Source organism: Rhagoletis pomonella, unplaced genomic scaffold (assembly GCF_013731165.1).
Source record: "Rhagoletis pomonella isolate Grant_MI unplaced genomic scaffold, Rhpom_1.0 Rhpom_scaffold_00004, whole genome shotgun sequence".
Lineage (NCBI taxonomy): Eukaryota > Metazoa > Arthropoda > Insecta > Diptera > Tephritidae > Rhagoletis > Rhagoletis pomonella.
Window position 1 is genome coordinate 30,759,754 of NW_023458558.1, and position 26,713 is coordinate 30,786,466.

General features: G+C 36.7%; 2 protein-coding genes and 1 long non-coding RNA gene across 6 annotated transcripts in view; 2 read left to right on the forward strand and 1 right to left on the reverse strand.

The window, feature by feature from the left end:
- LOC118737438 overlaps nt 1-22,606 on the forward strand; it is a 481,479-nt gene extending 458,873 nt beyond the window's left edge. Inside the window, exons 2-3 of one of the 2 annotated variants that reach the window (XR_004992814.1) lie at nt 16,527-16,805; nt 22,170-22,606. This is a non-coding gene — a long non-coding RNA (uncharacterized LOC118737438). The remainder of the gene's footprint in view (nt 1-16,526; nt 16,806-22,169) is intronic. The other variant, XR_004992813.1, reaches the window with a different exon arrangement.
- Nucleotides 16,998-18,210, forward strand: LOC118737436 (peroxiredoxin-2). Its single transcript, XM_036467925.1, has 4 exons — nt 16,998-17,205; nt 17,282-17,345; nt 17,443-17,584; nt 17,651-18,210. The coding sequence occupies exons 1-4, from the start codon at nt 17,173-17,175 to the stop codon at nt 18,111-18,113; spliced, it is 702 nt and encodes a 233-aa protein (XP_036323818.1). The 5' UTR covers nt 16,998-17,172; the 3' UTR covers nt 18,114-18,210.
- On the reverse strand, nt 18,270-23,960 carry LOC118737434 (splicing factor 1). Of its 3 annotated transcripts, XM_036467921.1 has the most exons (6): nt 23,572-23,960; nt 22,883-23,487; nt 22,688-22,819; nt 21,708-21,783; nt 19,706-19,858; nt 18,270-19,645 (listed from the first exon to the last, which is right to left on the reverse strand). In XM_036467921.1, exons 1-6 carry the CDS (start codon nt 23,757-23,759, stop codon nt 18,466-18,468), a joined length of 2,334 nt encoding a protein of 777 aa, XP_036323814.1. In that variant the 5' UTR covers nt 23,760-23,960; the 3' UTR covers nt 18,270-18,465. The 3 variants fall into 3 exon arrangements, with proteins under 3 accessions (XP_036323814.1, XP_036323816.1, XP_036323815.1); XM_036467923.1 differs by lacking the exons at nt 18,270-19,645; nt 21,708-21,783 and having other exon boundaries at nt 19,721-19,858; nt 23,572-23,913; XM_036467922.1 differs by lacking the exons at nt 18,270-19,645; nt 19,706-19,858 and having other exon boundaries at nt 21,138-21,783; nt 23,572-23,914.
- Nucleotides 23,961-26,713: the final 2,753 nt, after the last annotated feature.

Genomic DNA, 26,713 nt, shown 5'->3' on the forward strand with positions numbered 1-26,713 from the left:
AAGTTAATTCGTGTCCCTATGCCGATTCGCAGAACAAGAATTTACAGATTTACAAATTGCAGTCCAATGTGCAAGCGGTAGCATAGCTCGTCCCGTTAAGTTATTTATCAGATCCGCGCTTGCTATAAACGCAACTGAAGTTCTTCGGCTTGGACACGAACCTAAACTTTATACCCTTTGATTTTGTACTCTACAAATTCTAAGGTAAGTGTATTTATCTAAAAGACTCTTGAATTGTTTTTCAGCAACACCTTTCTAAAAAGTTTAATTAAATTAAGTAATCCTTTGCGCTCGCTCGCTCTCTTCTTTGGCGCGTTTTTGCTTTCAATGCAATCAACAAATCAAGCACATTGAAACCACAAAGTGAAATTTCCACTCGAGTGTACAACAAGCGAATGAAATTAAAAATCCACACAAAGCGACAGAAAACAGCTTGGGAAGAAGTTTGATAGATAGATACATATGTATGTAGGTTAGGGTGGGCCAAAAACAGTAAAGTCGGAATTGTAATGCTCTCACCCCCTAGGATCGTTCTATATCGGAAAAAGTATGCCCCTATTTTTTTATTTTGAAGTCAAAAAATATTTAGAGTTCGCTCAAAGCGCTCAAAGTTTTCCATGTACATATTTTTATATGGGAAAAATAAAACTTTTCGTATGCGGTATAGAATTCTTGAAAATCAATATTTTTCGATCGGAAAACTCTGTTTCTCTTCAGTAGACTTTCAATAATAGTACCCAATTGTTTATTTAACCGTTTTTTAATACTAAAGATTTTTGATTCGTCGCCCCATTGAATTTTTCGTGGTTTTTGTGGGTTTTTGGCGGTCCTATAAATTATAGTTGCGATGAAAAAATGATTAAATAAACAATTGGGTATTATTCTTGGGAATCTCCTACAGATAAACAGAGTTTTCTGGTAGAAAAATATTAATTTTTAACTATTCCATACCATTTCTACGAAAAGTTGTTTTTTCCCCATATAAAATACACAGAAAACTTTGGGCGATTTGAGCGACCTCTAAATATTTTTTAATTTCAAAATCCTAGGGGGTGAGAGCATAAAAATTCCGACTTTATTTTTTCACACGCATTTTTGGACCACCCTAATGAAGGTACATAAGTGATGACATAATGTAGAAAAATGGAGAGTTGTTATCTCTTGCAGCTACGATGGATTCTCAGCGCTTAACTGCGAAACGCAAGGAACTATCAACAGCGTTAGATAGTAAATGCTGTGTAAATATGTATGTATGTATGTCTGTTGCCTTTGTTTGCAATATGGCGTACGTAATGGCGCGCGTTGCGTAAAATATGTCTGCTGCAGCTGCTATGAAATTTCATTGCGCGCGCGAAATCACTTTGCAACTTTGTTACGTTTCTTCGCCACACCACTACAGCGAACTTCATTTAAGTGGTGTGTCTCTGACTTTTTGTTTGTGTGTGATGTTTGCTAGCCTGTTGTGTAGGTGTGCTTTTTTGCCACCTTCTTGGCGTAAACCATTAATGAAATTACTTTTTTGACGCTAGGGTTGTATTGATAAGATTTTCTAAAGGATTTGGAAGTGTGCGGCGGGACGAGCTGTGCGCATGATGTTTTTTTGATGTATTTTTTTTTTTCAAGGAAAGGAGAAAAGAAAAAACTTCAAAGCTATTGATAAATAAAAACTTTTCATCTGAGTAGAAAGCGATTTGAGTTCAAATAAAGTTGAAATTGCAGTCGATTTTCATAAACGCTCGAAGAGAATGTTTGATAAATGCAACGCCATGTTAAAGTGTAAATGTGTGTACATACATACATATTTTAAAATACATAAATTTGATGGAATGCGATGATGTGAAAGTAAGCATAAATTGCTTTATGATTTTGTAGTTCACTCTTTTATGAAATTACCGCATTCAAATTGATTGTTCGGTTCCTTGATAGGTGCTCGATAAAAACACCAAATACATATCATATGTAAATGTGAAAGTTTGTGAACGTGTATTTGTTGTTGCTCTTTCACGCCAAAACGGCTGGACATATTTCAATAAACATTGTCACTCATCTAGACTATAGCTAAATTTAACTTTAAAAATATTTTCTGAAAAGAGTTGCCACCTTTTTCAAAAAGGTAAAATCAATAAGTTAAATAAAATATTACAACAGTGTCAAACGAAAGAAGCTCCAAAAAGATTTATTCCGAAAAAAAAAATTAGGGGTTTACCACCTATTTGAAAAGTTAAAATAGATTATTTAATAAGTTAAATATAGTATGAAAACATTGTGGGTGTGAAACGAAAGGGCTTCAAAGCGATTCATTTCGAAAATATTCTGTAATCGGACTACCACCGATTCAAAAAGTTAACATCAATTTAATTAAAAAGTTCAATGAAATATTTAAATATGGATATTTAGCGAGAGAGGTCTAAGAAATCTTAACTTCGAAACTATTTTTAAAGGGTGCTGCCACCTGTTTAAAAATTCAAAATCAATTTGATTAACAAGCTAAACAAAATTAATTAATTTGGGTATCAAACGAGAGGAGTTTAACGAAAGCTGTATGTATTTCGAAAATATTTTGGATGAGAATTGCCAACAGTTTAGGAATTTATTTGACAAGTTGAATGAAATCCTACTAATATTATAAATGAGAAAATTTTTTAGTGAGTGTGAGTATGTAAATATGTTGGTCTTTTTTTTAATTGGCATACGGATAGCATACTTGTCGAAATGGGATGCCACCTGGTACTCTAATTTAAACAACTGCTTCATAAAAATGGTATCTCATGGATGCCAATGTGAGCGTCGAAGAAATGAGGCTTTCGAATTTTAAAGATGGTTGCCACCTGTTTAAAGTCAAATCCCGCTTTTTATATATGAAATAGGTATTGCAATATGGAGTTCAATCCAAAGAGGTAGAAGAAAACTTTGTTTCATAACTATTGCTTGCCACCTGTTAAAAAGTTAAAAAGAAATTTAATCAATCAGAAAAATGAAACATTACAAAATGAGATCTTGTCAATGAAAATAAGTTTAAGAAAGCTTTCTTTAGAAAAGTCGTTTAAAAGTGTTCCGCACCAGTGTAGCCGTTTGGTTACAATTGTAGAAAAGCTACAATGCCTTCAAACTGGCACTCTAAAATTCACTGGGCTATGAAACTGCATACCTATCTATTTTTTAGGAATTCTTATTAAAAACCTTGAAGTTTTTATGAAACTTTGTTTAATTATTTAATTTTTGTGCAATGCTGGAAACATGGATTCATAGAATTTTTGTTATGGAGTGATCTATGTATGTATGTTAAAAAAAAAATTTAAATTAAATTTAAAACACAATCAAAACTTGTCGGCATTTGGTGGTGCTGTTATTTTTACAAGCGCTATTTATTTAAAAAAAAATGGACTGGTAAAGTAAATAAATCACGCCAAAGAGCATTGCTTATTATAATTGCTAGTTTAAAAATAGTATCCAATCTGTTATTATTGAGAAGTCAGAATGTAAAAGCTCATGCAGAAATTATAATCTACAATGTGAGACGATTCTAATGATATCTCTAAAAGATATTGTAGGTAAATTTTTCACTCCATCTTTTTGATTTCCGAATAACTTGCACTGGCGGTGTTTGGTCTAAATCCCTAATTCCATTTGATCGTCCCGCAGCGTAGTTAACAATTATTTCCTACAGTACTTGGTTGATCTCAACTCGGTGGACATCCACAATCTTTAGTGGTTCGTTAAGAATACACTTTGGTTCCACTAAATAGGTTCACTTTTCCAAGGGGCTTTATTGACCTAAGTATGTTTCTCTACCGAGAAAGTGATAACCACCGTAACCTAACCTAAGATATCAAAGCCATGAAAACACATGGGATTTCGAAAGATTTCGGCAAATCTCAGATAGCACATAGGGGAAGCAAGGACTATATTTCTTCTTATTTGGCGCTACAGCTCTTAATAGGTTTAAGCCGGGACCAAAATCCTCGTCAATTATCTATCCCCATTTTGAATTTGTGTTATATGTTTAACTTAAACGCAGACAGGTCCTTCTGCTATTGGTCCTTCCATTGTGCTCTTGAGCGCTCTTGCTTTCGCTGTCGGCCCATGGGTGCCAAAACGAAGGATTTTTCACCGGAATATCATCATTTATTAACATGTATGTATATCCATGTCGTTAAAAAGCTCGCACAGTTTGTCTTCCGTCTTTTTTGGTATCTGCCACCCACGCGAACATGGTCATAGGTCTTGCGTGGAATAGTTCTCTCAAATTCGTTTAAAGTCTTCACATCTTTGTTTTATCACTCGAACGCTGTAATATACATACATACATATATTTTTACATGCATACATATGTGTTTACATGCTTAGGTCCATACTTACGTACGTGCATATGTATGTACGTATGTATAAATATGCATACATACATATAAGCATAGCCTACAAAAAACTTTTTACGCCCACTGTAAGGACATTAAAACTATTCAAAACTCTTCAGCTGCAATCAATGTCAGATGTTTTGCCAACAAAATCCCTTAAATGCACTTAAATATGCAAAACATTGCTGCATATGCAAACAAAACATATATTTGTACATACATATGTATATGCTACATCAGGTCCATGTGTATGCATATGCATTTTCTATGTACCTACTACAAAATCTGCAAAAATCGTTGTACCATGTAGACCATTTGTGTCATGTTGGAGTACTTACAAAATGCTCCTCTGTAATGCACTAGCGGACCAGCTCGTGCCTCTACACCAACTGATTGTTTCCCGATCATTGCTTGTGTCTAAAGCAGAGGTCACACGATTGGTACATTTGTAATCACAACACGATGTTTATTGGGCTAAGTTGCCAAAAGGTACATAGCAACTCCATGGAGTAATCCCTTGGAGTAGTTTTGTGCTAATCTGCTGTAATGCGGAGCTGGGGTATATGGTCCTGCCCTACGACTTCACAATGTTAATAGGACCACATTTTCACCTTGACCCTGGCTGGTTCATAACTAGAACGATTTCGACATTTGCGACACACTCGCTATTAGAGACAACTGTTTTATCTCTCTCGCATAGCCACATACATATGTACATATCGAACACATAAGGCTGAAAGGAGAGACGAAAAATCGATGTGGTGTGTGTAGTATAGGGATGTCAATTTTCGGGGTTTTGTCGATCCCGGGATTTTCGGGATCTGAAAATATTCAGGCAAAGTGCAACACATCTGTGATCATCCTATTATAGTATTTTAAATCAGATTGATATAACAAAAAAAAGTACAATTTATTGTAATTCATTTACATATTTATTAAGGCGATAAATCAGTATTTTCAGTCAACAAAAAACAAACACAAAATTTGACAAACATATATGTATGTATGTACATATCCTCATTAATTTATAACATAGTTTTTGTACTACAAGTACAAATGCATATACGGTCACTCACAGAAATATTTTGCATAGATTTTTTTTGCAATATTCAGAATATTTTTCATGGTATTTTTTTTTTGTTAATTTAAAAAAATATATATGTATGTGCAATTTTGAAGTTGCGAAAACATCCCGTCGACATTTTATATTTTTTTTTTTTGCTACATAAAAATTCGTTATAAGGAAGAAAATGCCCAACATCGTCAGTAAAAAAATTCAAAAATTAAGGGAGTTTTTAGCAACTTTAAAATTGCACTTTATTGTATTAAATTGAATGGGCTATAAAACTGCATAATAGAATTTTTCGTAAAAATTATGATTAAAAAGTTTGATATTTTTTTATGATAATTTGGTGAACTTAAACCAACTTTCTCTAAAGTGTGAAATTTTGATTTACATGATTTTTGTTGTAAAATGAGCTATATATTTTTTTTAATTAACAAAAAAATACCATGAAAAATATTTTGAATATTGCAAAAAAAATCGACGCAAAATATTTTTGTAAGTGACTGTATTTAGTACAGCAGTAACTGCCTATGTAACTATATAAAATTTTTTGAATCACGGTTTGAGATCAATTTAAGATATTATCAGTATATTTAAGTAATAATAAAAGAGTTAACATATTTAAGTAAACAATAAATATATAAGTGCATCACCTATTCCATTTCGAGAGAAGCAAAATTATTCCTTCTTTTGATGGTAATGCGATCTTAAAGAAATTATAGCATTAAGGGTTGCAAAAAATTCTTAATTTGCCCTGGAAATTTAATTGGCTGACAAAAAAATTGTTACCAGCAATCCCGGGATTTAAATCGACTAATCCCGGGATATTCGGAACTTAAAAAAGACCGGGATCCCGGGATCCCGAAATCCCAGGATCCCGGGATTGACATCCCTAGTGTAGTACCTGTCATTCTGCGTCAAAAACTAAATTTTTAAAAAATAGACTTGGCACCTTTTCTCCTTTAGGTAGTGATATGTATGTATGTCAGCTGTGGCGTCGAGCTTAGACTATAGTTTAAGGTTGTGATGGCACAGGTTCAAGTTCGCCTGGAGGGGATGTGGATTCATAATGAAAAAAAATAATGTGAGTTATACTATGACTGATTTCCAAAATGTCAATTTCTTTGCATACTTACAAAGCATAATGTCCCATAACGCCGAACTACAAAATGTGGACAGTATATACTTTTCCAGAAGTCCACGTAAATTGGGAAAGTTTTTGACTGCCATTCACAAGGAAGCGGCCAGAAGTGATTCTTTCAGTACGGCTCAAGCATCTCAGGACGTCCGGATATTAATATTCACCTATCCTCTGGGTAGCGACCAAACGCCCGTTTTGGAGCAGGCAAAAGTGATATGGCGAAAAATTCGCCTGTGCTGGGTTTGAGTCGCGGCACGTGAAAACCCCTCTCAATGTAAAATCAAGGCCACGGTGCGATAGTGCCCAACGCGAGCTTTGTTCGATATAGAGAGCTGAGGAGGGAAGCGACACGTATTTGCCGCAATAAGAGTGGGGATGAAATGCGTCAGTGTAAAGAGCTTAAAATACTGGCCGAAAAGAAAAAATTTCGAAAATTTTACCAATGAGTTAGGCGACTTACGGAAGGGTCGAAGACCAAGTCGAACTCCTGCAAGAACAACCATGGCGACATAGTTACCGATTTGCAGATTGTACTTAAATTATTTAGAGAACACTTTTCCACCCTAATCAATGGCAGCAGCACTGAAAGTAGTGTAAGTAGTAAGACGAACCCCCAAGCCCTCAGTCAATGACGTTGAAGTCGATGTCCCACCGCCTGACTCTGATAAGGTATTAATACGTGGCTAAAAACCTACAAAACTGCTGGAGCTGACGGACTGCCAGAAATACAGCCGCTACGCTGGCCTGGTTACAGAGGAAGACGACAACCAGATTAATACTACAGAATTTTCCTACAGGGTATGTGCATATATATATATACGCATTCATATGTATGCGTGTACATGGGTGCATACATATGTAAGTATATTATGTGTTCCTCGCATCGATGAAACGATTAGCCGCATTAATAGACACAGATTAGCCTACGAGTGCATGTATCCCACACATGCCATACCTTTGTGCGTTTACATACATATGTACAAATATGCAATACCCATGGGTTTAATGCATTTGATTTTCATGTATGAGTGTGTAAACTCGTTTGCGTGTGCCAGGATTCCTCTGAATGGTATTCATCTTCATTCTTTTGCTCCTCTCCTGCATGGTCGTAGGTGATGTTGCCTTTGCTTATTGGGACACTCGGTAGCGGCTCGTTGCTTGTTTCGGTATCATTACCTTTTGTCCAAAGTGTGCGTTAGCGGTAAATATTTTGCAAAAAATTTCTACTTTCGCCACAAAGTACGGATCACACACAGGCACACACAGGCGTCGCACACAGCTTTCTTTACAATTCATTACAAATCAAAATCCGCCAAATCGTCGGCTTGTTGCATTCTATACGTATTTTGGCTTTTGTTTTTAGACCATTCTTCTCGGTGGTGCGTTACTTTGCTGCTCCTCGCTACTTCCAAAGCACCGCGTTTACACACTTTACCACAAAAACTCATAAGAGCATTTCTTGTGTTTGCCAGTTATTCTTTCACTGTTTGGTTTTCTAATCATTGTTGCTGATGTTTGTAGTTGGGCGAACAACAATGCCTGAGTAGTCCTCAGTAGCACCCACTTTTTGTTTTCTGTTGATGGACCCTCTCCGCCACACAGTCGCTCCTGAATAGATAGCATTAGAGAGTTTTTTTTTTGTTTTTGTTTTCACCTGGGCACAATCGATTAGGCGCCTTTCACTTGCAAGCAAAAAAAGTTCCATAGAAATCGGTATATCCTTTGAAGCTGATAATATCTATGCCTTCATTTATCCGCCTTGATAAATTAATTTGATTGCTCATTTTATTATTTGGTTTTCTGCTGTATTTAGTCGTGAGCTTGCGATGCATGTGTGTAAATTTGTATGCTGCACGACCAAGAAATCAAGTAACGCTATCGGATTTCACATTTACACGAGTATCGACAAGGGCCAGCACTATGTACGGAGGCTCCTGTGAGCGCAGAACGAAATTCTCAACACATCACTTTGAAGGCGAAAGTTGGGCTAACTATCTAAGGCTAAGCAACAACAATTGGTGACCAGAGATCGTATGATCGTCTGCGTAACAGCGCCTTTAGTCAGCAGACCGGTATCTGGAGGCGTACCATGTAGTGTCTTCCGGAGAACGCGTGTGTGTCTTCGACAATATCCGCTCGCTCTCGTCATGAACAGGCTCGATGGGCGCAGTCTCGTCTTCAAGCTTTCAGAAATTAAAATCTCATCTAAACGACTATCTTTTAAAATCTTAGCACGATATGACTGCAAGCTAGTTGCTTCTTGGTTAATTGCGGATGTTGGACCAAATATGACCCAACCTGGTAGCGGAAGTTGAGCATGAGGTTCGTTCTGCGCACCACGAATGTTGTCTCCTTCCAAGATGATAAACCAATCATAATTTGTACCACACCCTTTGTGCGCGTACGTGAAAAGGCGCTAATACCTTCCACCAATATGTCGTATCCACTGCTGCGAAGATTTAGGCTGTTAGCAAAACTTTCTGATATAAAGCTCACTTGTGATCCGGAATCGGATAAAATCCGAGCGAAATGTTTTTCTGAGTTAGTGACGGAACTGCAGGCACATGCTGTTGCAAGGAGTGTGGTATGCCCACCTTAAGTATGGCAGCCAATAGCCTATTTTGATAATCATAAAGATGATGATGTGCGTTTTTATGACTTAGCCTGCGATGCTTGGAAATCGGAAGTGGCAGGCATTGCGGCCTTCGTTGCTGCAGTATTTTGAGAATCAGAACAGAAACTGACTCTGAGCGAAGAGAAATAGTTCAGTAATGTGGGATTAAAAAAAGGGTCCTTTAGAAAAAATGATGCGCAATAAAGTGTTAAAACACGAAACTTTTAAACACATTCAATTTTTCTTTTTATTTATGAATTTACGAAGCGAAGTTTTCCCACACTTTCCTTGGTTTTTGCAACTCTTTAAAATGTCGTCAAATGAAAAATTAATATCTTAGTGAATATTCATAGATGCTAGACCGTTGAGCCTTTCTTGACTTGTTGTATTTCTGAATTAGGTTTTAGTCCTTTTCAGGTAAGATCTAAAAACATTCCCAAAAGACTTTGTATTTACTATTTGTAATGCTTCGAGAGCATTTCGAAAATGTTCGTCTGAAACACGGTGTTTCCACATTTTTACCTCCACAAGAAAGTTTTGTTTCGAACAGTCGATTACCATAGAACGCAAGCAATTCTTCAGTTTTTTTCGTTAAAATCGTACTTTGAAACAAAACACAAAATTATCTAAAACTGACTTATGGTTTAGCAACCGACTTTTTAAATGAGCAGTATATGTATCAAGAAAGGGAATGTATAAAGTAGGGCTTTCGATTTCTGCTCGCACATTCCCGAGCATTTCGATACCCGGGAAATCGAGTAATCGAGCTCTCGACATAATCTCGAGTAACGCCATTCTCACGAGCAATTTCGAGTAGTTATCGAGACATATGCACATACATACATATGTATGTTAGAGCATATCGAACGTATTAAAAACAAAATCAGAAAAAAATGTATGTGTAAATGTTAAATATTCTATTGTCAATAAAAAACAAATCTTTGTGCATATAATGCTGAATTTCCACTAGGCATTAAATGGCAAAAAACTGACAAATGACAAAGTCGGGCATTAAAAAATAATCATGTCATTACATTAAAAAATAGTCATTAAGTTCATTTCCACATGGCATTTTTTTAAATGGCATACATTTTTTGTCATTTCAATGCCTAGTGAAAATTCGGCATAAGTATAGTTTAGTTCGATGTACATATATGCTGTGTATGTATGGATATGTATTACATATTTGCGTATGATTGATGGTCCCAACAAAGAAAGAAAGTGAGTGAAAGTAATAAATGGAGAGATACAGTGCAATCTGGTATTTGTAAAGCTCTTCCATATGGTTGGACAATACAGACCTCACTGGGAAGGAACATGCACGTGGTTGACGTTCTGGTAAGCGAAGAAAGAATTTCAACAGTTCAGGGTTTAAATACCCTGAACTAAATACGCTGCCTTAAATTGATCATCGAGAAGCTCACGAGTATAACGAGTTTTTCGAAACACGAGAATTTCGTGAGAAAGCGATCCTCGCGAGAAATCGCTTCTCGAACAATCTCGGGAAACCGAAGGCTCTAGTAAAAAGCAATTCCATAATATGCCTCGGCGTCTCCAGTTTTCACATTAAAACGATTCATTGCGATAGTTTGATTTCTGTACCTTCTTTCTTCTTCTACGTATTTGAAAAGTAACTGAAAGGTTTTTTCCTGCATTTGGTCCCATTTCTTAAATTTCCTATAGATATCAGCACATGGTGAAAGAATAATAAGGTGTTGTCACCTAAGGGCCTGTGCCAATCGGTAACTTTTTTCTCCGTGGTGAGACGAGGTGGAAAAATTTGCTATGGTGTACTAATAAATTGAATTTTGCTGTGCCAAATGCAAAGTAAAATTTTGACAGTTGAAAAACCAAACAAACGCTCGTGCGAAAGCTCTATTTTTGTGTGTTGCTGAAATTCTTAAAATTTATATTTATTTTATAATTTGCAAGTAACGTAAGCTTTTTTATGCTGTTTCAGCTTTCATTTTTATGTTCACTCCTTATTACCGCCAAGCAATATTATGTGTATACATGGTATAAGCTGTTCGTATTCACCACGAGAAGTGCCAAATTTTTACTTTGATCCGTCAAAATTTTCTATTTTCTATCAATTGGCACAGGGCCTAAGGGGTACTTGTTGTAATCTTGGCAAATTCGGCATACCAGCGTTGCAGTAATGCCTACTCTATTTATTCGAATTTCCTTTCTGGGCAAAATAGAACAAAAAAATGGAGCAGACAACAATTTTGTTTTTTGGTTTGCGGTATTTGCTAACTTATCGGCTGAACCAAGATGTGTTGGAGAACTTTTTCGGTGCAATGAGGGCGAAGGGTGGGTTGCACGATAATCCAACACCGATGCTGGTGGGGTGCGATAAAGCCATGCGAGATAACGCCATATTGCCTTATCACTCAATTCAAAGAGAGATAAAGCCATATTCGCGCCAAAATTTCTGTATGGCTTTATTTCCAATTTCAAAGAGCGATAAGGCCATATGGCGTTATCTCGTATGGCTTTATCTCTCATGTGATTTTCCCTTTTACGGAATATTTTCTGCTCTATATGCATTCAAGAAAATGTAAGCATTCTGTAAAAGGGACAAATCGGTGACATGTCATAGTCCCAACTGGCAAAATCCCAAGTAAAAAAATTGGGATTATGACACTCCCCTTGCAGTGTCATAATCCCAATATTTTTACTTGGGACTATGACACGCAGGCTGGGTGTCATAATCCCAAATAAAAATTAGACAAAATCCCAAGTTAAAAAAAGTAACAAATTTTTTTTTGCACATTTCGTAAAAGGGAAACCAGCTCAAAGGTGTCAAAATCCCAATTGGGAGTATGACACTCCCTCTGCAGTGTCATATTCCCAAGTAAAAAACATTTTTATTCATATATTTATATTTGAAAATTTGATTTTCTTTTTCAATTAATAATAAAGAACTGTTTTTCCTAAAACCTGGAATCAACTTATATTCAAAAATTATTTCTTGATTTTCCATTTTAATCAAAGCACAAAACACGTGGATTATGAAAATATGCAATTTGACAATATGCAATATGACATTGATTAAGAAGGTTGCCAGGTGAAATGAATAACAATTAAATGCACATGCACAATGACAAATAAATTCATATGAGAGATAAGGCCATATGGCTTTAACTCACAATTGACAAAAAAAAATATGGCATTATCTCTCAATACGAAGCGTGATAATGCCATATGGCTTTACCTCGCAATTGGATGGGAGATAGAGCCATATGGCGTTATCTCGCATGGCTTTATCGCACCCCACCACCGATGCTATTCAAATACCGGCTCCGAAAATACCTTCTTGGTAGGATAGGCTTATAAAAAATATATTTAATTAGTATGCGTATTTTTTTACTTTTCATTTAAAATTTAGCACAAAAAACAGCACTCCTCCCTGGAAGAGGAAATGTTGGCGAAGATGATACCAACTGGCTTCCACTGAGAGACATTCCTCATTGTGACTAATAAATAAAGCCTAGTTCTGCGTTTGTGAAGGAGTTATTGATCTTAGAAACTATTTTTATAAAATTTAATGGGAAGGAAATTTATTGTGGTCCAAATTGTATGCAAGAAATGATTAACGCCTCAAAAACTCTTCACATGGCGGAAAATGTCAAAAAAACTTTTTTTAAATGTAGAATGCATTTTCATATTAAAAATTTGAATAAATCCTTAAAGTGATATAAATACACCATTTGTAATGTTTGTATGCCTATCCATTGAGTTTAAATAGTTAAACAAAAGTATTTTTTATAGGGAAATCCACTGATAGCGAGAACTTTTAATATATGTACATATGTATGTATATATTCGATATCAGTATATGAAATAGTACCCAAAAAGTAGTAAAAATAATCCAAATTTTCCCCCCCTTTTTCTACTACCCTCAAATGCATGACTGCGATTGGCATGCAGAAAAAGTGAGGTTATGTAAGTGATATCACCTTATATTTATTTCACCATGATATCAACATGATACAAATAAATTGTACGGTATTTTCACTGTGACAAATAACGGGTTTTTTGACAGTTGGAAAAAATACAACAACAATACAGAGCGCGGCAGATAATTCGAATAATCGCTACTTACAAAGAATCAGGACTATTAAACGGACAGGGTGGCGACGAATAACGTTACGTCCATTATAAACTTTGCTAAAAAGGTATCTTATTATTATTTTTCCACAGACTTTACTTTAATTTTATTAATTTAATTTAATCCATATCTTCTGTAACCATAGGCTAATTTCCTCCTTTTTGAATTCCTTATATTCCCCCTTTTGTCCAACATAAGCCATCATACTCCGAAATCGAATAGACACGGAAGTGCCATTTGTTCGACCAACTCTATACAGTTTTTCTTTTTTTCTTTTTTATATATCTTATATATCTGCGTGCCGCATGTACTTATCTCCCAAAGTTTCACCGTTGGCAAATACGAAACAAACGTGGCAATCCTCATGGAAAATATTTCTGGATTTAAAAACATTAAAATGTTTTAGGCAAAAAATAGGTGGCAACCCTATTCAAACATATTTCTGAATTGGGTTTCTTTTAAATACTTTCGATGTGATACCCAAGATGTTATTTTATTTGTAATTGTAATTTGAAATTTGAAAATACAAAATGCAAACTGTATTCTGAATACAAAATCTTATCAAAATCGTTATAGCCATTTCCGAGAAGCCTATGGATATACAAACATATATGTATATACAAAGATTGCTCGTTTACAGTAATAAGAATAAGGGGCAAAGTTTCCCATAAGTTTGCCGAAGAAACCATGGGTCTAAAATCAATTTGGAGTTTGCGAAATTGGGAAAACAGGTTTCGAAGAAATTGTGAAAACTTTCACTGTTGCGCCCTCTGGTAGAAGTTTTAAGAAAAACATAAGTGCAGAAATGGATTCCCCATTCCAAAGAACCCCTTCTAGCATGTTTTTATAAAAAAAATTTAAGCACTTCCTCACGACACTATAGCAAAATGCTAAGAAGCCTACTTTTCCAAATTGATTTTAGACGCATGGTTTCTTCGGCAAATGTACTTAGAATTACACGTAGAATCCTTCTGTACTACACGCGCATAGTCGGAAAAATCTCTCATACAAATTGACCCGCCCTAATGTGCATAAGTGCATATGTTGTATGAATTTATGTGTGTAAACAAACACCGCTAAGCTTTTAAGGTTTTACATATGTATATGTACGTATGTATATATGTACCCTGCAGTAAAATTTAGAGACAGTCTAGCGCTTTGCTAGTTCCGAACCACATATCTCAGAACTATCTCTGAACTAGTGCAAAAGGATGCAAAGCGGGACAGTTGAAACTTGCGATGGAAATGTGCAAATGCTCACTTACTCGTACAATACTACTCAGCGTTGGTCGCTAGTTCAAATCGCGGTAGAAGCAGTGGTGAGTTTTTCAAATTTAATGAATTAAAATTGTTGCATGCAGCTTGCAATAATTATTATTTTTTTATTAAATATGTAACAAAAACGGAATCTGTAAAAGAGAAAAGAAAAAAACGAAAAATATGTACAAAAATCGAATCGAAAATACATTTTCTTATAAAAAAAAAACTGTCCAAAACGGAACCAATTAAAAACTGGTTGCAAAGTTATGCACTGGGCGACAATAGCCACCGCCAATGACATCGCCGTGTAAAACTGGACAGTTGAAAGCATTGCTTGGGTATTGAGCTAGAACTGGTTCTGTCCGCAAATGGTCTAGTTCTACGCTAGTTCTGAGCTAGTCAGATTTTCTGCGGGGTATATACACTTATTTGCAATGTCCACTTTAACGGCCGCCATTTTTGTCGACATTTAGCGCTTTCTGCCACGCGACGATGTTTTCATCTGTAATTTGGGAAAATTACGCCGAAGTGTCGGTTGGGAAAATTGTGTGTAAACGGGCACCGGGGAAGTAATTTGTAGTTATGCCACTGCCGGCGCTAAGACGAAAAGATAAAGCGAATAAATGAAGCATACGTACGTCATTTCGTCGATTTTCGATGGTACAGACGCATGTATACTCGTCCCTTTTCTTCGCACCCCCTTTCTATCATAAGCGAGCAGAATTGAATTCAATACTTGAACTGTGTAAAAGTAGTCTATGTCCCAAAATATTGATTCAGCCTATGAAAGATCTACTAACTACATACATATGTATATAACACTGTGCTACACAAAACATTTGCAGGCGTTTTCATGTAGAAATTACGTTTCGGTATAGTCGAATAACAATTTTTTTTCTGTTTGAAAGACATGGGTTTTGCCTTTCTAACAAAGAAAAAGTTTGAAAATCGAGTAGTCAGATTTAGTCAGAAGAATTATGGCTGGCAAATCTTGAAAAGTGTCAATATCAACTGTATTTAAATTAACGGAAATTAAAGACTGCACGAAGAGTGTGAATAATCTAAACACTAAAAAAGCTAATAGAAAATGGAAGGAGGCAAAAAATTAATGATATGGTAAGTGCTTACTGTGCTTGTGTGAAACATTTCTATTTTTATCTGAATTTAGATTTGTTGTTGCCATTATTTGGACTAAAAATTGATTTTAATACATCTGAAATATAAATTAACTATGGTATTGACTCAGCACATCACTAATACAATGTGTCACATAAAGCTGGACTTACATGAGGCGATTTTCTAAGCGATTCAACATTGCTTCAGAAAAATCTGCCGTGTAAATGGTGATTCAAAATCGCTAGTCTCAAAGTAGACAACAAGTCAACTTTTGCAGGCGATTATCGCAGCTTAAGACAATATCAACAAGTAATCAATTTCATCAAACTGTATGAAAATTTTGTCGTATGAGAAATTCTTCGTCACGTACAGCAAAATGTTGACCGCGAACCTGCAAATACGACAAAATCTTACTCAATACCTCGAAAACTAAATGAGATATCTAAAAACTGATAACACCAACTGAAAGATCTTATTTAAAAAAATAAAACTGCATATTGAACTAAAAATCGTCAAAATGACGCTTCCGACAATGATTTTCCTAAACGACGATTTATTTCAAACTTGTTTGCTCATAGTCGCGCTTGCACATCGAACTTGAGGGAGAAAAACCTAAGGGCGACAACACTGCTTTTAGGGACTACTCCGCTGTCAGCTGTCGCTGCTGTTTTGTCCATTCACCATCAGTGTTGCCGTCTTGCTTCAATTTAAGCAAAATTTATTAATTTTTTCCTGCCTGTTAAAATGTTAAATTTTTCTTCGTTTTGCTAAATTTTTTTATTAAAATGTTCAAAAAGGATAATTTTCCTCAAAAATTCATTTCTGACCATGAGTCAATAAATTTTTCTATTTTATTTTAGGATCCCGCATAAAGTTCCAGGAAATGTTGTTCAACGCAACTCCCAATCCGCGGTCGTAGAATTTTCAAATCTCCGAGTGTTCTTCTGCCATGAAATCTTTTCGCATAAAAACCATTTGCAGTTGGGAGGCGACCTTAAGTCTCTTCATTTGCTTGACAAGATCAACATGCACATTATGGATAAAAAGATACTAAACTCGTTTTATGTATGCATTCAAAAAAATAGCGGAAGGGCAGCTAACTATAATAGGAGTATATGAAGGCCTGAAAGAATGTGTAGGTAATAGTTTTCAAATTAAGCATTTGTTAGACTACAAAATCCTTACTTTTGAGCCTTAGATTGCCTTTACTTACTTACTTACTAATTTTTTTATTTCTATGACCAATTTACCAAGCTTGGTAAGAAAAGCCCAAATTAATTAAATAAGTTGTTTAATTTTTACGAGATTTGGTAAATTTTTTTAACGATTTTGGTAAATTTTATTTTCGACGCGGCAACACTGTTTACCATTCATCTCAAATGGTCGGAAAACCGGCACTTTCGCGAAATTTTAAGTAAAGATTTTAAGCGAGATTTCAAGTCAAAGGGAAGTGATTTCCATATTTATTGAATCAGGTGAAAAGCCTCAACGTAAAATATCTACACAATGTCGTTCCTTGCAAGAGCGCTTCTCAGAAATGTAAGTTAGCCTTTATGCTTAGATAGCGTCGAATTATGTATTACGTAATTGCAATTCAATGTTTTTACCATTTTAGGTGCCTACCTTATGCCAACGCATGGGTCGTCAGCAGATAACCGCTGGACGGCTGTTACATCAAAGTAAGTGGTCCCAGAAGCCTATATAGATCCTTATGCTTCTAGGTACATATGGGTGTTAATTGCTAGTTCTTATCTCGTACTTATTTTTTTTTTTTAGCTGCACCACTGTTGACTGTCAAAGTACAACAACCTGCGCCGGATTTCAAAGGATTGGCCGTTGTGGGCAATGACTTTCAAGAGATACAACTCGCAGACTTTAGAGGAAAATATTTGGTGTTGTTCTTTTATCCCTTAGATTTGTAAGTATAATTCAATTCTCTTATCGGTTATTGACCTCTTAATTGATGACTTATATTTTATTTTAGCACCTTTGTCTGCCCAACTGAGATCATTGCATTTAGTGAACGCATTGACGAGTTCAAGAATTTAAACGCAGAAGTTGTTGGTGTATCCGTTGATTCACATTTTAGTCACCTGGTTTGGTGCAACACGGCCCGCAAAGATGGTGGCCTTGGTGGCCTTAGTTATCCACTTCTCTCCGACATAACTAAAAAGATTTCAAATGATTATGACGTGCTGCTCGAGAACGCAGGCATTTCTCTGCGCGGTACCTTCATTATCGATCCCAACGGCATCGTGCGTCAATTCTCTATAAATGATTTACCGGTTGGTCGATCTGTGGACGAAGTGCTGCGTCTTATCAAGGCATTCCAATTTGTCGAGGAGCATGGCGAGGTGTGCCCGGCTAATTGGCATCCAGAGAAGAACCCAGATACAATCAAACCGGACGTTGCCGATTCAAAAGAATACTTCCAAAAGCACGGATAAGCACTTTACTTAGAATACATTTTAAAATCTAGAATTTATAGATTTTGTTGGCATGAAAAGAAAGTAAAGAAATATCAAAGAATCGAAACCAACTTTATATGTAGAGTATAGTTTTATTTTTTGAATCAAACTCGTAAAACTACAACTGCATTTATAGTTATAGAATAAAGATGAGGAAAGTAACCTAGGAAAAAACCAAACTTTATGGTTGAGATAGATTTAAATGTCAAACTTAAACTATTTTTCCATTGCATTACTTAAAATGCTGGATATCCGGTATTCATCTTAGACAATTGACTTGAGTGGCTTATACTAATAATAACCTTCGCAGTCAATTATTTCCAAACCAATTTCAGTTAGACGGTGGCGGAGGGGGAGGTGGTTGGTTAAGTGCAGGCATACCAGGAGGAGGTGGCGCACATGGTGGTGGTGGTGGTACACATGGCGGTGCGGGCATGAAACCAGGCCCGCCCCAACCACCGAATCCTGGTGGCATTAGGCCGCCTGGGGGTCCTGGTGGAGACCATGGCGGCAATGGTGCTTGCGTTCCCGGTGGTGGAGGGAGCAGTGGTGGCATCGGCCCAGTTCCAGGGGGTGGTGGTGGCAAGGAAGCGCCAGGGATAGGAGGTGGTGGCAAAGCCTCACCACCTGGTGGTGGTGGAGGTGCCGCTGTTATCCATGGCGGCGGAATCAATGGTGGCATCGGGGCAGCTGCACTTCCCCAAGCTGGTGGTATGGGTGGTGGTGGTGGACCTGTGTGCATAAGAGGCGCGGGTGGTGGAGCCGGCTGGGTGATTGTGGGCGGTGGCGCTTGTATAGCCAATGTTTGAGCTGGCTTTTTATCAAATAGACTATAACCGCGGTTGAGGTGCACCTGTGCTAATGGGTCAACGGTGGCTTTCTGTGCGCTTGGGGGCGGACCCTCTCCTAACTCCGCCATTAAACTCATGTACTCCTCGTCAATTTTTGCCTGAGAGTCCTCAGTGGTTGCTTCACCTGCGGCACCAGGTCTCTTACTGCGACAATCTTTTGATATATGTCCGGCTCCACCACACGAAGTGCACACAATGCTATTTGTCACATTGGGTTTGTCGGGACACAACCAAGACTTATGCTCACTAGATCCGCAATTTGTGCAGCGTGGACAATCAGTCTCGCGCAAGGTGCCATTCAACTGTGCCAACTCTCGTAATTGCATGCGCCTCAAATCATTGTGACCCTCCGGAACTTCAATGCCTTGACGAATTACATCTTTTATTTTATCTACAGCTTTTTTGACTGCCTCCGGATTAGGTGCAGTAATGAATGCATGCAGTGGTTCATCTTCACCCGGCAGAGGTTGACCATCTTTCCTACCGACTTTACCTTCCTTTACGGAACCTTTGCCGCGAATAATGATCTTAGCGCCTGTTTCTTTCTCCATCGCTTTCAGAGTATTACCACGTGGACCAATTAGCAAACCAACGAAATTTATATCTGGATGTTGTTCCTGTGGTATTAAAACCTTGTCGCTAACACGTGTGACTGGCGGCCTACGAGAAATAATCGTCATTCAAAAAATAAGTTAAAAATTTATTTATTTTGCAGTTTACTTGTAATCGGCCGGTGGTTTAAACTCAGGATTAACGCTTTGCATTTTCTGAATCAATTGGTGACGACGCTCTTCCAGACGCTTGCGGAAACGAAACTCACGGGTGTTCAACCGTTTGCCATCAGAACTATAAATTGGTTCCGGAGAAGGTGATCTGTGAATGACAGAAAGAAAATATGGATATTTTCAAAATATTTAGTTTTCAACTACCGCAGGGCTGTGACTTTACTCATAAATGCTGTAGTATGTAAATAACTTAGATTTTATAATCCTATACATATCCTGAAAATTAATTTTGTATTAATTAGCTATTAGAATAAAAATTTTCTGGTTAGGTCTCACTTTTGCTAGGGGAAAAGAGAAAAATTTTAATTAATAGCGTTTATTAATTGTTTAACGGAATTTAGCCGATGTGCACCACTGTATTTTCCCGAATTTTAATTCAGCGCTCGCTTTTGAAATTCGTTCATGTGCCTCGTTGCAATTAAATCTTAGGCTTTTTGCTGTCTTCTGCATTTAGCCATGAAAGAGAAAACATGTATTTCATTAATACAGATCTGCTGAAGTAAATTTAAATAGAATTAGTGTATTTACTTAATAATGACTTACACTACATCTCCCAAATCCAGTTAAGAAATACGGTGACTCAAACAAATAATCACGTGTTGGTTTTTTTATATATTCGTAATGCTTTTCGAGCTAATTTTTTTTTGTTATTTTCCTATAAAAATACCGTCCAAGCTTCAACCAAATTCATACAAATCAGTTTGAAACTTGATACAAAATTTAGGAAAATTCAACAAATTTCCATTAAAATTTAAACTTTTTAGAACATTTTTGGGTGTTCCCGTACTCCAAAATCCTTTAAATGAGAGCGATTTTGCAAGGTTTTACTCGAATTTTTTCTTCTGGTAAAATCATGAAAAGTGTCAAGCGATAGACTGTTTGACGTTTTTACAGGAAAAGTGCTTTTTTGTTCCCGTATACTTTTTTAGAGAGTAATTTTAGAGAGTTAAATTGCCGTTTGACATTTTTACAGGCTTTTACACGTAAAGTATTGGATCAGAGCAAAACTTTCAAAAAATTAACGCCAGTTTTTGTAAGTTGCCCTTGTTATATTAAAAAAAAACCGAAAAAGTGTTCTCCAAAAAAAAATCTCAAAAATCAACGCGATCTTTAAGCGGGTTGAAACATGCACTTGATCAGACTAGAATTGTATGAGCTATAAAACAGCATACACAAAAACGTTCTACAAATTCAGATTAAAAAGTTGAAATTTTGATGAAAATTTTTTGAATTATCCTAAATTTTGTATCAAGTGTGAAACTGATTTATATGGATTCGGTTGAAACTTGGACGGTATTTTTATAGAAAAAAAAAAACAAAAAAATTTAGCTCGAAAAACATTACGAATATTTAAAATAATCAACATGGGGTCTTTTGTTTGAGTCACTGTATCCGTATTTAAAATCGTATTAAAAAATTGCATTCTATTTTGAAAAAATGTATCCCGGTGTAAAATCGCATCTGATGCTAAATGTTGAATAGAATAAACTATTAAATTGAGGCTTTTGAATCATAAATGTGTTGCAAACAGTTGCTATGTTTACGTACGCAATAGGAGCAAGCACATATAATTTTGGCAAAAGATACTAATCGAGTACATATGCAGTGCTTATGGAAGTGTTCTTCGAATTAGAACTAGAATTAAAATAAGGGTCGAACTACGTTTCATAAATAAACCACGATTTCTGTTTTTGACTGACTTTTGGTAAACCTTAACATAGTGGTATTTAAGCAATTAAAAAAAAAAAATTATTTATTGGTGATGCTTTCTATTCTAAAAGCATCGCTTAAACCTGGTTCGATATGTCATCACTTATATCAAGCGTAGGCCTTGGAAACCAAACAGCATTAAGTTGCGAAAAAGTAGGTGCCACCCATCTTGGCTGGAGATGTATAGAAAAGCAACGGTCAATGATTGTGTACATAGAAATTCAAACCTTTCTTCTGGATTTTGCGGTATTCCCAAGTCTCCAGTGCGTAGTTTGCGGCTGATTTCCTCAATTTCAAGTTGGACTGAAATTAGAGCGGGTTAGAAAAAAGAAAGAGTCGAGATATGCCTCTATATTAGTGAAAGTTGCAATTTATTAATGATACAATAACTTTATATAAAATCAAAGTAAGAATAGAATTCATTATTAGAGATTTTTGTATTAAACAGTGTATATGCGGATTTTGCTGGCGATGTTGCATGATTTTGCTATTTTTTTTTTTTTGGCGATAAGTCAGCTAGCGCGAGTATTCTCTGTTTTCTCTCAGAACACAGGCGTAGTCTATTCCATTATGAATACTTACATATTTGTTGGTAAAGAACTGATAAAATTTGTTAATTATTCGTGAATTTAACAATTTCATTAATGTTATAAGGACGGAAATTATAAATGATTCTATTTACTTTACAGACACTACATCGAAATCCCGTGTATGGAAGATTACGATAGCAATAATTCGCTTCTCGTTATGGTAGGATTGATCTGATCCGTGCATCCTGTGCATACGGACGGGAGTTGGCTGTTAAACCTTAAATTTTTTCAAGAATCTGATTAGCATTACATTAACTACTTAAAAAAATGGTTACTTAAATTAAAATATTAATTCCAACTAAACCCACATACGACGACATTTCTCGTAAATGAATGCTTTTTGTAGTTTCCCCTAAAGAAAACGATAGATTAATAAACGATTGTATTAAAGAGCATTATTTGAATATGGTGTTCAGCTGCCGTTGGCTGCAATCTCGACGCATTTCTGTGAAGCCACGATCAGGGTTCGTTTACATGGAGATCGATGAAATTTTGCTGTTTTTCATTATGATTATTTTTTGTGTAAGTTTATTCTTAAAACTAGAGATAATTCTAAAGCGTGCAATACTACCTACAATAAAAATATGTACAAAAAATAAATTATTTGTATACTTTACCTAAATATGCCTCCTGTTGAGCTGAGTCTAGTGTGGGGGGCAAGATTGTTGGCATCCCAGGTATGAACGTCTTGTCATTTTCAGTGCCACCCCAACGTGATCTCTTACGCTTTTTACGATCAGTTCCATCTTCTACAAAATTAATAACGAAACAAATATGTAAAATATTTATCATAACTGTTAGGAATCACTCACGTGAATTTTCAGAAGGTCCATTACTACAAGAATCATTACTATTGGAACATTGAAATAGCGCAGCAAAGTTTTTTGAAGATGTGGTGCTATTCATTAATTCTTGAATAGTTTGTGTTAAATCAAACCCCCTTTCACGAGGTTCCTCTTTAATTGTATCCATGCGATGATCTCGACCGTTGCGAAAATCAGAGTCGACAGCATTGCCTTCATTATGATCTCGATCTCTGCTGCTGCGGTCGTGTCTTCGAGCTTCATAACTACGACTACGTGAACGCCCACCGCGATCACGCCCACGATCCCGATCCCGTTTCTCCGTCCGACTACGAGAACGTCGCTTTCGACGGCCATCACAATCATTGCTTCGCGACCGACTACGTCGAGAGTGACTACGCGAATGACTTCGACGAGAACGGGTGTTACGTTCCCGATCACGGTCACGGCTGTCTCTTCTGCGATCGCGATCACGATCCCTTTCCCTATCGCGATCCCTATCTCGGTTACGTTCGCGATCACGATCCCGCTTGTAACGATCTCTTTCTCGACTGTCCTGTCGACGGTCTCGGTCGTTACTCTCTCGGTCACGGTGACGCTCACGGGACCTGTCTCTGTGAAAAAATACATATATATTTTTAGCAAAAAAATAAAATTTAATCAAAAAAAAACGGTTGAAAGACATGTTAAATAAGTACCTTCTCTTTCTGTCCCTATCTCGATCTTTATCCTTTTCCCTGGCATCTCGACTATGGTGGTCTTTCGAACGCGAACGGGAGCGATCTGAATTGTCATGCCTGCTACGGTAATCACGATCGCTATGGCCATTGTCCGGCTGTGGCGGCTGCATTTCTCCTATTGTCGGCCGTGGAGGAGTTTCACTCATTTTGCATAAAGCACAATTGCAATTATATTTCTAATATAAATTCAGACGATTTTTTCCGGATCCACAATTACTTTTGGATATTTAAGATTTCAGAAGCATAGATTTCACACGTCAAGCCAGAAAATTTTTTCACTATTTCGAAATGGATAAAGAATTTTCGAACTCAGAGTTGATTTTATGAAATTTCTTCAGGTTGCCACACTAGTCCTTTATAGAAGTTTGTCAAACCTAAGAATTTCCAAAAGAGATTGCAGGAGCAGTAAAGAGCGTGTCAGACGTGGCAATATATTTCGATGCAATAAATTTCGGAAAGGCTGTCAAATTGAGAAATCAGTTGCATGAGCAGTCACACCTTGCATTGAAAGTGTCTTTCGAAAGAGGTTTTTATTTCAGAACGGCGAATTGCAGGAAAAATTTCTGAAATCGCTTTTTGGCTGTTCACACAGCGAATGCACGGTGCAGCGAACAAAGGTGGCGCCGTCAGTGGTACCGCTACTTTGGTTTTGCCGATTTTGACACTTGTGGTAACTTGTAAATAAGCCTTTGTTTACAAATCAGCGAAAGAGAAATTTGAATTATAAGTGAAAAATCAGTTTAAATTGTGTTAATTTGCAATTTGTGGGTGATTTTTGAGATGCAGACTGCGTAAAAACTAATACGATGAAGTGATGTGTGTTAAATTGCGACAGCCGTCAAGATGCAAGAAGCGTAGATGCAAGTGTAGCGCGGGAACGAATCGCTGCATTTTGTGTACATAGGGCACGGCAAAGCCGTTCTCGAAATGTTTCTTTATTATTACATTAACAGCATTTCCTCACAATGATTTTGCTTCTGCTCCAAGCAGCCTCCATTAGCAAGTTAACCAATCAATCCAGCTGAGATGCTGCCGCAGTTTTCTGCAGCAGCCTTAATTGCAAAGCAATGGAGTGCACTAAAACGTTTGCTGAAGCAGCCTAAATTGCAAAGCAATGGAGTGCACTAAAATATTCACTGTTCTCTTATAGATTAGGTGAAAAATGCAATATTTTCGCAATTAGCAAAATTAAAACACGTTTTTCGCTGTAAAGTGAACTGCTTTGGCAGTTTCAACTCGTTCTTCTTTTCGCTCTATTCTTTGTTTACGTGTGGTACACAAATGTCAACGCCCAGGACGGCGCAATCTTGTATTCTATCATTCTTGCAGCGAATGAGTTTCAGGGCAATCTTTCTCGATACTAAAATGCAACCATGGGCGGTGGGGTTGTCGTTTGTTTGCTATTTCTCTTGTAAAAGCGAGAAAATATAGGTTATAATTAACATATTTGTCGTGTAAACAATAATTTAACGATTAAGTATATTAAACAAAATAATATATTTCAAGCATTTTTGATATTTAATTCAACAATATTTTTTATCATTTTACACAAATTCACGATCAGGGCCACACGGCAACACTCGATTAGTTTGACAGCACTTGCAGAAGAAATAAAAATTGCTAGTACAGCACGAGCAAGTTGAAATATATTTCCGAAATCGATTTTCGCTCTTGCAGTTGCAGTCCCACCTTGCATCTTTTATTTCTGAAACTGATTTCCGAAAGGTGACAGAAAGATCTTTCTGGCTGTTCACACATCGAAATAAAATTTCTCTTTCTCAATTTGACAGCGAATTGCGTGCGAAAGACGGAAATATTGCCACGTCTGACAGGCTCTTTACACCTTGCATGTAAAGTGCCTTTCGAAAGCAGTTTTTATTTCTGAAAATCAAACTTCCCGATACTAATTTTTGTCTGTTTACACGGTAAATGCAGACAAGCCCATTTTCACCTATGTTTCCAGACATTCTTATGCTTATAACCAAATTACTGACCTGAAAAATTTGTTAAAAATGCTCAAATGCGATGAAAAGAACCACAATGTGAATAGCGCTTTGAAACTTATATTGTTCATATCAGGAGATTACAATAATTACAAGTGTTTATTGAAATATTATGCAACATTTTTATAATCTTATATAAATTCGGCGAAAACGGGTCACACGGCAACACTCGATTCGTTTGACAGCACTTGCAGCAAAAATGAAAATCGCTAGTGCAACATGAGCAAGTTGAAATTGCTTCTCGAAAGTGACTTGCGTAATTGCAGTTGCAGTTACACCTTGTAATCTTTATTTCTGAAAGTGATTTCTGCAAATCTGCAAAAAGGACTTTCTGGCTGTTTACACGGGAAATTAGACTTTCGATTTCGCATTTTAACAGCAAAATGCGTACTAAAACCCCTTGCATTGCCACGTTTAACCACATCTTTATTTGTATAGTTAACGCGAAAGTACACAACATGCGTTCGCCGGCAAATGCATCACGCCGTCAATGTCAAATAAAATTGAATACGTGTGTTCGTATGACAGCTATGACGACGCCGTTACGAATACGTTAACGCAGTTGCCGTGGAAAGTAAACCAACTCGCTACTCTTCTGTTACGTTCATGCGTTGACATTTGAAATTACATTTGTGGCTATGCTTATCAGCTGTTTTTTGTTTACAAAACAATGAGCGGCCCAACACAAGGTGTGTAACAGCAAATTTTTCAACGTCGTCAACGCACCAACGGATCAACGCAAGGCCACAGCAAATAAAATTATGCGCCTTCAGCTTTAAGAGCGAAATACACCACACAAGCGGTTTGACAAACCAAGCGAAATTTCCCTTTGCTTCAAGCCATTTGTGCTGTGTATGGGGGTGTTTGAAGGTTTGACGGCGGTTTGGCTTGAAGCAAAGGGAAATTTCGCTTGGTTTGTCAAACCGCTTGTGTGGTGTATTTCGCTCTTTAGGCTCTCTGCACTTGGTCGTCTAATAATAGTTGCTTCATCGTCACAACCATGATTCAATGATTACATGACGACTACGCTTTCGCACACTCGGTCGTGATATCTCAATTCATTTGGCTTCTAAAAATTCGCTTAGAGCAGTGATTTT

Coding starts and splice junctions, on each gene's coding strand:
- LOC118737436 (XM_036467925.1), top strand. CDS start 17,173: ATGTCGTTCCTTGCAAGAGCGCTTCTCAGAAAT. Junction 17,206..17,281: donor CAAGAGCGCTTCTCAGAAAT/GTAAGTTAGCCT, acceptor TTACCATTTTAG/GTGCCTACCTTATGCCAACG. Junction 17,585..17,650: donor TTCTTTTATCCCTTAGATTT/GTAAGTATAATT, acceptor ATTTTATTTTAG/CACCTTTGTCTGCCCAACTG.
- LOC118737434 (XM_036467921.1), bottom strand. CDS start 23,759: ATGAGTGAAACTCCTCCACGGCCGACAATAGGAGAAATGCAGCCGCCA. Junction 22,820..22,882: donor TGGACCTTCTGAAAATTCAC/GTGAGTGATTCC, acceptor TTAATTTTGTAG/AAGATGGAACTGATCGTAAA. Junction 21,784..22,687: donor TCAACAGGAGGCATATTTAG/GTAAAGTATACA, acceptor CTCTAATTTCAG/TCCAACTTGAAATTGAGGAA.